This window comes from Coregonus lavaretus, assembly GCF_964263955.1.
Source record: "Coregonus lavaretus genome assembly, contig: HAP1_SCAFFOLD_1508, whole genome shotgun sequence".
NCBI classification, from domain to species: Eukaryota; Metazoa; Chordata; class Actinopteri; order Salmoniformes; family Salmonidae; genus Coregonus; species Coregonus lavaretus.
Window position 1 is genome coordinate 71,079 of NW_028157044.1, and position 12,251 is coordinate 83,329.

The 12,251-nt window shown below is 41.5% G+C and overlaps 1 protein-coding gene across 1 annotated transcript in view; it reads right to left on the reverse strand.

Moving 5' to 3' along the window:
• Positions 1-5,524: 5,524 nt before the first annotated feature.
• The window catches only part of LOC311125861 (NACHT, LRR and PYD domains-containing protein 3-like), a 33,123-nt gene continuing 26,396 nt past the window's right edge, over positions 5,525-12,251 (reverse strand). Inside the window, exons 10-13 of the mRNA XM_084199893.1 lie at positions 11,279-11,400; positions 9,680-9,853; positions 9,148-9,194; positions 5,525-8,529 (exon numbers count right to left, since the gene is read on the reverse strand). Coding sequence (XP_084056019.1) covers positions 8,006-8,529; positions 9,148-9,194; positions 9,680-9,853; positions 11,279-11,400 — 867 coding nt within the window. The 3' untranslated portion in view covers positions 5,525-8,005. The remainder of the gene's footprint in view (positions 8,530-9,147; positions 9,195-9,679; positions 9,854-11,278; positions 11,401-12,251) is intronic.

Genomic DNA, 12,251 nt, shown 5'->3' on the forward strand with positions numbered 1-12,251 from the left:
GTACATTCAGAGTAAGAATTTGTGATTAGTCCGGAGTCCCGGCTAGTGCTGCGGCTGACCCCCTTAAATACCTGCCGCCTAAGTACATCCACCTCTTCCTTTTCTCACCTCATTCATTTGTCTTGGAGATGAGAGGCTGGTGGTTGACAGAGGAAAATGAAACCAGGTAGAAAGAGGAGGATACAGGGCATTCAGAAAGTATTCTGACCCCTTGACTTTTTCCACATTTTGTTACGTTACAGCATTCTACAATTGATTAAATAAATAACAGTCCTCATCAAATCAAAATCAAATGTTATTTGTCACATACTGTCACGCCCTGGCTCTGGGGACTCTTTCATGTTGAGCCAGGGTGTGTAGGTTTCATTGTTTAGTTTTCTAGGTTTGTGTTCTAGATCGTTTAGATCTATGTTGGCCAGGGTGGTTCCCAATCAGAGGCAGCTGTAGCTTGTTGTCTCTGATTGGGGACCATACTTAGGCAGCCTGTTAGGCACTGTTATTTGGTGGGATCTTGTTCCGAAAGGTTTGTGTTATTTAACCTAGGACTTCACGTATCGTTTGTTGTTTTTTGTTCATGAGTGTACTTAATAAAGTATGTACGCCTATCACGCTGCGCCTTGGTCCGCTTCATCTTATAACGATCATGACACATACACGTTTGACAGATGTTATAGCGGGTGTAGCGAAATGCTTGTGCTTCTAGCTCCGACAGTGCAGTAATATCTAACAAGTAATATCTAACAATTTCACAACATATACCCACTACACACGAAACTAGTAAGGAATGGGATTTAAGAATATATACATATATGGACAAGCAATGACAGAGCGGCATGGACTAAGATACAGTAGAATATTATAGAATAGAATGCAGTATATACATATGAGATGAGTAGTGCAAGATATGTAAACATTATTCATGGTTAACTAGTCTGTATATTCCACTGATTCATATTGATACCAGTCCATTCATTGTCTGTAAAAGTGGGTAAAAACAGAAAAGCATATAACTGTAGCTATGTGGTCTTTACTTGGGTGTGTTTCAGCAGGGTGAGGTCAGAGAGATGCTTCCAAGTCAGTATTTTTCTGAACTCATAAAATCCTTTACACAATCTGATGGGATGAATGTTCAACCCCATTAAAATAACCATAAGGTCTATATAGTACCTTTAAGTTAAGACCTCACATATATATTCATGGCAAAGCAGTTCATTTAATTATGTTAATTGATTCTTAAAGAATATAACTTATAAATCATGAGCCTCATCTTGAGGAGTCACCTGTGACAGTATTCATAAAGAGTAGGAGTACTGATCTGGGATCAGTTTTTCCTTTTAGATCATAATGAAACAGATTAAATGGACAGGGGGGACCTGATCCTAGATCAGCACTCCTCCTCTGGGACACTGCCTTTATGAATAAGGGTCCAGGAGTCACCAGGACCAAGAAACCGAACACATACTGTTGCAAAGTCTAGTTACAGCAGGTGTTTACTGCCATCTAGTGGAGGATACCAATAAAACACTTTATTATCAGGGTGGGGAGACGGCTGAGATGAAACTGAACGTGGAATAGCCTTCATTTCTCAGAACAAGAATAGACTGACGAGTTTTAGAAGAAAATTCTTTGTTTCTGGACATTTTGAGGCTGTAATCGAATCCACAATTTCTGATGCTCCAGATACCCAACTAGTCTCAAGAAGGCCAGTTTTATTGCTTCTTTAATCAGCACAACAGTTTTCAGCTGTGCTAACATAATTACAAATGGGTTTTCTAATGATCAATTAGCCTTTTAAAATGATACACTTGTCTTAGCAAACACAACGTGCCATTAGAACACAGGACTGATGGTTGCTGATAATGGGCCTCTGTACGCCTATGTAGATATTACATTAAAAATCAGCCGTTTCCAGCTACAATAGCCATTTACAACATTAACAATGTCTACACTGTATTTCTGATCAATTTGATGTTATTTTAATGGACCAAATTTTTTTTTCGAAAACAAGGACATTTCAAAGTGACCCCAAACTTTTTCCCCCTTCTGATAACCAGGTGGCGAATCGCATCTCTGCATGTCTGGCAGACATATCAGTATGGATGACGGATCACCACCTCAAGCTGAACCTTGGCAAGACGGAGCTGCTCTTCCTCCCGGGGAAGGACTGCCCATTCCATGATCTCGACATCACGGTTGACAACTCTGTTGTGTCCTCCTCCCAGAGTGCGAAGAGCCTTGGCGTGACCCTGGACAACACCCTGTCGTTCTCCGCTAACATCAAGGCGGTGACCCGATCCTGCAGGTTCATGCTCTACAACATTCGGAGAGTACGACCCTGCCTTACACAGGAAGCGGCACAGGTCCTAATCCAGGCAATTGTCATCTCCCGTCTGGATTACTGCAACTCGCTGTTGGCTGGGCTCCCTGCCTGTGCCATTAAACCCCTACAACTCATCCAGAATGCCGCAGCCCGCCTGGTGTTCAACCTTCCCAAGTTCTCTCACGTCACCCCGCTCCTCCGCACACTCCACTGGCTTCCAGTTGAAGCTCGCATCTGTTACAAGTCCATGGTGCTTGCCTATGGAGCTGTGAGGGGAACGGCACCTCCGTACCTTCAGGCTCTGATCAGTCCCTACACCCAAATGAGGGCATTGCGTTCATCCACCTCTGGCCTGCTGGCTCCCCTTCCTCTGCGGAAGCATAGTTCCCGCTCAGCCCAGTCAAAACTGTTCGCTGCTCTGGCACCCCAATGGTGGAACAAGCTCCCTCACGACGCCAGGACAGCAGAGTCACTCACCACCTTCCGGAGACATCTGAAACCCCACCTCTTTAAGGAATACCTGGGAAAGGATAAAGTAATCCTTCTACCCCCCCCCCCCCCCCCCCTAAACAAAAATAAAAAAATAAAAAATATTGTAAAGTGGTTATCCCACTGGCTATAGGGTGAATGCACCAATTTGTAAGTTGCTCTTGATAAGAGCGTCTGCTAAATGACGTAAATGTAAATGTAAATGTAGTGTATATCAGAACAAATAGTGGCAGGAATGGTTATACAGCTAGAGACACAATACTGTTAAAATATATATCAGTATATTATGGAAACTAGTTATTGCAGATAAATACAATTATAATAAACCACATATACAATCACCCACCTCAGCTGCATCAGCCCACCCTCCAACCCCTCCTGGGACCACCCCAACCCACCCTCCAACCCCTCCTGGGACCACCCCAACCTACCCTCCAACCCCTCCTGGGACCACCCCAACCCACCCTACAACCCCTCCTGGGACCACCCCAACACACCCTCCAACCCCTCCTGGGACCACCCCAACACACCCAACCTGATCTCCATTAAATCAAATACTAAATCAAGGTACACATTTGCACAAAAATGATAATTAACGGTCAATCTGTTGGGTAAAACCCACTGCAGGAGTTATTTTATGGTTTCAGCTGCATTTGTTGTTTGGCTAGCCCCATGGATCCTAGCAGTGGATAGTTCTGAATAAATGAAATCTATAAAAGTGCTGATCCAATGAGGTGTGGTGGTTGCCATCTTAGTTCCAACATCTTTTTAGCTGCTGTCCAACCTGACAACATTTTACGTCTTTGCTGTAATGACAGTGGTGAATTATCATTCAGTAATAACAGTTTGGGGGAACAAGGTATGAGGATACCTCTTTCCAAAACATGTCCCCTGGTCACTCCCAATACATATGATTAAAGGAGTCCAAGGCACCTTGATTACACAGAGGAGCGGTTGTGATTTCTATTAAATGATGTTTTCTAGGTGGAAGGTTTACCCTGTGTATGAGATTACATTGTATCAGCTGGTGATTAGGATTGTTAGATGAACCCACTAAGTTCCTGATGAACTCAACTGGTGAGCCTCTTTAGCAGCTAGTTCCATGGACACACTGATTTCAATGTCCTTTGCCAAGGTCAGATGACTTTCAGTCAACAGTCTCTTTTGTGTAGCTTCACTCCGTAGCCCACATACTAGTCTGTCTCTAATGATGTCATTTAGAACAGCATTAAACTCAGTGTTCTGGTAGTTTTTTTAATGCAGCAGCAAACATTGTTACTGATTCTCCCTCTTCCTGATGTCTCCTGTGGAACCTGAACCTTTCAGCATTAATTAGTGGTTCTGGTGAAAAATGTCCTTTAAGTATCTCCACAATATCCCCATACGTCTTATTACCTGTTCTGACTGGCTGTAGTAGGCTATCTAGTAAATTAAATGTCTTTGGCCCCATTACACTAAAACATGTAGGCACAATGTTGTCCTCATCCATGTCATTTACAAGAACTAAATATTCAAACCATTCTGTATATGAGCTCCACTGCTCAATACTTTTATTAAACTGTCCAATGTTTCCAACAATTCCAATAATTGTTCATTTCTCAATAAGCTCCTGATTGTCACTCACTTCAATTTTGTCCTCAACCAAAGCAATATTTTCCTCAGTCACGTGATCTTCATTCACTTCACTCACTGACGTTTCCTCCTAAATTCGCTCATTTAGCAGATTTAATTAAAAGGTTTGTCTTCACAGTTGAATAAATGTCCTTTCCTTTAATCACTGTATATTCCTCCTTTTTAATCACGTTGCTTTCCCACTCCGATGTCCGTCTCGAGTCCTTTTCTGCCGTCCATGACGATGTTAACTACAGTGGTGGAAAAAGTACCCAATTGTCATACTTGAGTAAAAGTAAAGATCCCTTAATAGAAAATGACTCAACTAAAAGTGAAAGTCACCAAGTAAAATACTACTTGAATAAAAGTCTGAAAGTATTTGGTTTTAAATATACTTAAGTATCAAAAGTAAATGTAATTGCTAAAATATACTAAAGTATCAAAAGTAAAAGTACAAGTATAAATCATTTCAAATTCCTTACATAAAGCAAACCAGACGATTTTCTTGTTTTTAAAATTTACATTCAGCCAGAGGCACACTCCAACACTCAGACAATTTACAAACAAAGCATTTGTGTTTAGTGAGTCTACCAGATCAGAGGCAGTAGGGAGGTTCTCTTGATAAGTGCGTGAATTGGACCATTTTCTGTCCTGCTAAGCATTCAAAATGTAACGAGTACTTTTGGGTGTCAGGGGAAAATGTATGGAGTAAAAAGTACATTATTATCTTTAGGAATGTAGTGAAGTAAAAGTAAAAGTAGTCAAAAATATAAATAGTAAAGTCAAGTACATATACCCCCAAAAAACTACTTAAGTAGTACTTTAAAGTATTTTTACTTAAGTACTTTACACCACTGGTTAACTCTCTTTCTTAGCTAGCTCGACTATGCACTTGCCTCTGCTATCAATACACTGTGCCAACATTAGCCTATTCTGGACCACAGAAAATAACAGTTTTAAACAGTTGTAAAAACCCACTTCTTCCAGACAGAATAGTTCCTGTAGATTCAGACTTACTCATCGCCAATCTTTTGTTATGTCTCGTTGGATTCATAACCACGTCTGTATAACAATTCAATAATGATGAGACAGGAGACAGGAATCAGTTCAACCATTTATCTGGAACGTGATCATCTCAACACATACAAACCCCCATGATGCTCTGCGGCACAACCCCAATATACAACAAATACATAAATAAGTAAATGGACACTAAACAAAACTCATAGAGGAATTTAAATGTTCATTTCTAGAATGTAGGGCCATGGGATAGGGTCAGAAAGGTCAGTATGTTTGATAACTGGTTACAGAGGTGACATAACAAGCATATGGTCCATTATAACACAGTGAAGTAGAGGTGGGAGCTAAAAGCAGACATGGACAGTGAGAAATGGCAGGGCTGGAAATAGACACAGAGACACATTCTGATCATGGCTCAGACCTGACCTGAGACACCCAAACAGAAGATGCCATAGCAAAGTCCTGTCCAGTAGGCTATATGGGATTTCCTTTCATCAAAATCCTACACATGGAAATGTGTCCAGTGTGTGTGTCCTGTGTGTGTGTCCTGTGTGTGTGTGTGTGTGTGTGTGTGTATGTCCAGTGTGTGTGTGTGTGTGTCCAGTGTGTGTGTGTGTGTCCAGTGTGTGAGAGTGTGTGTGTCCACTGTTTGTGTGTGTGTCCATTGTGTGTGTGTCTCTAGTGTGTGTGTGGTTGTGTGTGTGTGTGTATCCAGTGTGTGTTCAGTGTGTGTGTCCAGTGTGTGTGTGTGTGTGTTCAGCATGTGTGTGTTCAGTGTGTGTGTGTCCAGTGTGTGTGTGTCTTGTGTGTGTTTGTGTGTTCAGTGTGTTTGTGTGTGTGTCCAATGTGTGTGTTCAGTGTGTGTGTGTGTGTTCAGTGTGTGTGTGTGTGTCTCGTGTGTGTGTGTGTGTGTGTCCAGTGTGTTTGTGTATGTGTGTGTGTGTCCAGTGTGTGTGTGTTCAGTGTGTGTGTGTGTTGAGTGTGTGTGTGTGTGTGTCCAGTGTATGTGTGTGTGTGTGTGTGTGTCCAGTGTGTGTGTGTGTGTGTGTGTGTGTGTGTTTGTCCTGCGTGTGTCTGTCCAGTGTGTGTGTGTGTGTGTGTGTGTGTGTGTCCAGTGTGTGTGTGTATGTCCAGTGTGAGTGTGTCCACTGTGTGTGTGTCCAGTGTGTGTGTTTGTGTGTGTGTGTGTGTGTGTGTGTATGTGTTTGTGTGTGTCCAGTGTGTGTGCGTGTGTGTGTGTATGTGTCCTGTGTGTTTGTGTGTCCAGTGTGTGTGTGTCCATTTTGTGTGTTTGTCCAGTTTGTGTGTTTGTCCAGTGTGTGTGTTAGTGTGTGTGTGTTTGTGTGTGTCCAGTGTGTGTGTGTGTGTGTTAGTGTGTGTCCAGTGTGTGTGCGTCCAGTGTGTGTGTGTTCTTTGTGTGTGTGTGTGTGTGTGTGTGTACAGTGTGTGTGTGTCCAGTGTGTGTGTGTATGTCCAGTGTGAGTGTGTCCAATGTGTGTGTTTGTCCAGTGTGTGTGTGTGTGTGTGTGTGTGTGTGTGTGTGTGTGTGCATTGTGTTATAGTGTGTTTGTGTGTGTCCAGTGTGTGTGTCCAGCGTGTGTGTTTGTCCAGTGTGTGTGTGTGTGTGTGTGTGTGTGTGTGTGTCCAGTGTGTGTGTGTGTGTGTGTGTGTGTGTGTGTTTGTGTGTGTCCAGTGTGTGTGTGTGTCCAGTGTGTGTGTGTCTAGTGTGTGTGTTCAGTGTGTGTGTGTGTGTGTGTGTGTGTGTCTAGTGTGTGTATGTGTGTGTGTGTGTGTGTGTGTGCGTGCAGTGTGTGTGTGTTAAGTGTGTGTGTGTGTGTGTGTGTACAGTGTGTGTGTGTCCAGTGTGTGTGTGTATGTCCAGTGTGAGTGTGTCCAATGTGTGTGTTTGTCGAGTGTGTGTGTGTGTGTGTGTGCATTGTGTTATAGTGTGTTTGTGTGTGTCCAGTGTGTGTGTGTGTGTGTGTGTGTGTGTGTGTGTGTGTGTGTGTCCAGTGTGTGTGTGTGTGTGTGTGTGTGTGTTTGTGTGTGTCCAGTGTGTGTGTGTGTCCAGTGTGTGTGTGTGTGTGTGTGTGTGTGTGTGTGTGTGTGTCTAGTGTGTGTATGTGTGTGTGTGTGTGTGTGTGTGTGTGTGTGTGTCCAGTGTATGTGTGTGTGTGTGTGTGTCTGGTGTGTGTGTGTGTGTCCAGTGTGTGTGTGTGTGTGTCCAGTGTGAGTGTGTCCAGTGTGAGTGTGTGTTTGTGTGTCCAGTGTCTGTGTGTGTCCAGTGTGTGTGTGTCCAGTGTTTGTGTGTCCAGTGTGTGTGTGTGTGTGTCTAGTGTGTGTGTGTGTGTCCAGTGTTTGTGTTTGTCCAGTGTGTGTGTGTGTGTGTTTGTTTGTGTCCAGTGTGTGTGTGTGTGTGTGTTTGTGTGTGTCCAGTGTGTGTGTTCAGTGTGTGTGTGTGTGTACAGTGTGTGTGTGTACAGTGTGTGTGTGTGTGTGTTTAATGTGTTTGTGTGTGTGTGTCCAGTGTGTGTGTGTGTGTGTCAGTGTTACCATGGTTATTATTTACAGGGACACTGAGGAGTCATCCCAAACACTAAACCCTGGATAGAGGGGCTCAGTGAATGTGGAGTGGAATGTGTTCAGGTGGGTCAGTGTGTCAGAGGAGACTCTGTAGAAGGACAGAGTGCCGGCTGGCCAGTCCAGATACACTCCTACTCTGTGGGAGCTGGAGGAGGGGACGTCTATGGTAGTGGACTTATTATTGTGCCAGGCAGAGTAACTGTTGTCAGAGCAGATCAGACTCCAGGACTTGTCATTGTATCCAAGCAAACAGTCATTACCCTCTCCTCTCCTGCTGATTCCTTTATATGTAACTCCTATACCAGCCCAACTCCCACTCCACTCTACCTCCCAGTAACAGCGTCCAGTCAGACCCTCTCTACACAGCACCTGTCCACAGACCTGAAATCTCTCTGGGTGATCAGGATACGGCTGCTTCTCTCTCCTACATGTCACCTTTCTGTTCTCCTCAGACAGAGAGAGGAGTCTGTTTACTGTGTTTAGGTCCAGTGTGAGATCACAGACATCTGATGGATGAAACCAGACACAATATTAGAAATCATCATCATTCACATTAGAATGTTAACTCACTTTTCACTAATTCATTTAATGTAGATGTTTCTAGATATCAAAAGGAGAAGTTAAAGTAACTTGAGATTTGTTCAATGATCATATGTTATACTGTATGGTAATATAAAACACACTTTTTCCCATTAATTACACACTCACACACACACACATCCTGAACACACACACACACACACACACACTGGACACACACACACACACACTGGACACACACACACACACACTGGACACACACACACACACACACACACACACACACATCCTGAACACACACACACACACACACACACTGAAAACACACACAAACACACACATCCTGAACACACACACACTGAACACACACACACATTTCTAATGTAACAGGAACACACCACACACAGACACACACATTGTCAAAGCAACTCTTTGTAAACTTTGGTGTCCCTGATTTGTGCTTCTGTAGAACTACAGCTGATATTTAATATGACCAAGTAAGTAATGATGGTGGTCTTTGACTTTGACTTCACTTGAATTAAGACTTATTCTTAGTCATATTCTTCACAGCAGTCAACACTCACATTTTCTAACTCCAGGTTTCATTGTGTTCTCTCCACCATGTTCCACACTGTAGCGGTAAGCAGAAGAACAGACAGTCATTGAGGGATACACCTGAACTCACACACACACACACACACACACACACACTCATTCAGCATATAACTTTGTACAAGCGGTGGTAAGAATGTTTGTCTGTGTGTGTGTCCAGTGTGTGTGTGTGTCTGTGTGTGTCCAGTGTGCGTGTGTCCAGTGTGTGTGTGTGTGTCCAGTGTGAGTGTGTGTGTGTGTGTCCAGTGTGTGTGTGTCCAGTGTGTGTGTGGACACACAAACACACACACACACACACACACACAAACACACACACAAACACACACACAAACACACACACACACACACACACACACAAACACACACACACACACACACCGGACACACACACACACACACAGTCTTTATATAACTTAGTCCAAGTGGTGGTCAGAATGTTTGTCTTAACTAGCCTGATAACTCCAACATGTCTGATATGAACATTGACATAAACCCTCTACATACTTGAGTTTCTCCAGTCTGCAGTGTGGATCCTCCAGTCCAGCAGAGAGCAGTCTGACTCCTGAGTCTCCTGGGTGATTGTAGCTCAGGTCCAGTTCTCTCAGGTGTGAGGGGTTTGACTTCAGAGCTGAGACCAGAGAAGCACAGCCTTCCTCTGTGACTAGACAGCCTGACAGCCTGCAAAGAGTCAAATCCTATTAAAACCACACTGCTATTCTTTGGTGGTGAAAATAGTGGCAGTATATTTTTTCTACATATTAAGATATATCAGTGTCCTGAAACCTGCCATATCTATTCATATTTTAATGTATCATTATTAGAAATGACAAATTATCAAAGAATTGCCTGCAGATAGAAAGATGTATAGTACAAATATTTGAGTAGACTGACCAGAGCAGTTTAAAAACCAGTATCAGTCAAAAGACAGACAGTGAGGTATCAGATTTAGATTGTATTGAGTATACAGTCCAAACCATATCTATTTTGACAGTGAAGATAACATTTTAAATGTGGCTCTATACTCCAGCATTTTGGATTTGAGATCAAATGTTTCATATGAGGTGACAGTATATAATGTCACCTTTTATTTGAGGGTATTTTAATACATATCTGTTTCACCATTTAGAAATGAAAGAACTTTATGTATCTAGTCCCCATTTGAATAAGTCGTAAGTATTCTGACCAATTCACTTATAGTGTATTAAAGTAGTCAAAAGTTTAGTATTTGGTATCAAACTCTTTGAATGCATTTGCAGTTTGTTTTGGTTGTGTTTTGGGTTATGTTTTGTCCAATAGAAACTGAATGGTGGATGATGACTGCAGTAATTTTCTGTCTAAGTGAGTAGATAACATGTTTCTAAACACTACTAAATTAATCCTGATGATGACATGAAGAAAAATCATGAATGAATCATGAATAATAATTAATGAGAAAGTTACAGAGGCTACAACAAAACATGCTAACCTCTCACCATTAAAAATAACAGAGGGGTATGATCCTTGCTCCTCTGTAACTTTCTCATTCATCATCATTCACGATTCATTCATGATTATTCATAATCATAGTAGCGTCCACATGAATGTAAAAGTGTTCAGAAACATATTCTATTCTTACTGACAATACAAGTGAAGTGACTCCAAAATGACAGGACATTATTCACCATTCAGTTTCTATTGGGAAAAACATCATCCAAAACACAACCAAGACAAACTGCAAATGCATTCAACAAGTTTGTAGAATCACAAGTTTGATGTAATCACTGCAGGTAAGGAATATTGGACCAAATAATAAACATTTGACTAAATGTATTTGTCCAAATTATTACGACTTTTTCATTGGGGAGAATTACACACATAAAGTGCTTTCATTTCTAAACGGTAAAACAGATATGAATTAATACCTTCAAATAAAAGATGACATTATATACTGTCACCTAATATGAAACATTCTATCTCAAATACAAAATGCTGGAGCATAGCACCAAATTTAAAACTGTAAGCTTCACTGTCCAAACACATATGGTGTGGACTATGTGTGCCTGGTAAACACATGTGGATCTGGTGAACAGTTATCACTTGTTGACCAACTACAGGAATACTGACCTCAGAGTCTCCAGTTTACAGTGGGGATTCCCCAGTCCAGCGGAGAGCAGCTTCACTCCTGAATCCTTCAGGTCATTGTTACTCAGATCCAGCTCTCTCAGGTGTGAGGGGTTTGACTTCAGAGCTGAGACCAGAGAAGCACAGCCTTCCTCTGTGACTAGACAGCCTGACAGCCTGCAAAGAGTAAAATCATATTAAAACCACACTGCTATTCTTTGGTGGTGAAAATAGTGGCAGTATATTTTTTTCAACATATTCAGATATATCAGTGTTCTGAAACCTGTCATATCTATTCATAAATGAATGTATCATTATTAGAAATTATCATAATATTGCTTGTAGAGAGAAAAATGTATAGTACAAATATTTGAGTAGACTGACCAGAGCAGTTTAAAAAGCAGTATCAGTCAAAAGACAGACAGTGAGGTATCAGATTTAGATTGTATTGAGTATACAGTCCAAACCATATCTATTTTGACAGTTAAGCTAACATTTTAAATGTGGCTCTATACTCCAGCATTTTGGATTTGAGATCAAATGTTTCATATGAGATGACAGTATATAATGTCACCTTTTATTTGAGGGTATTTTAATACATATCTGTTTCACCATTTAGAAATGAAAGCACTTTATGTATCTAGTCCCCCATTTGAAGAAGTCATAAGTATTCTGACCAATTAACTTATAGTGTATTAAAGTAGTCAAAAGTTGAGTATTTGGTCCCAAACTCGTTGGTTGCATTTGCAGTTTGTTTTGGTTGTGTTTTGGGTTATGTTTTGCCCAATAGTAACTGAATGGTGGATGATGACTGGAGTAATTTTCTGTCTAAGTGAGTAGATAACATGTTTCTAAACACTACTAAATTAATCCTGATGATGCCATGATTAAGAAAAATCAAGAATGAATCATGAATAATAATGAGTGAGAAAGTTACAGAGGCTACAACAAAACATGCTAACCTCTCACCATTACC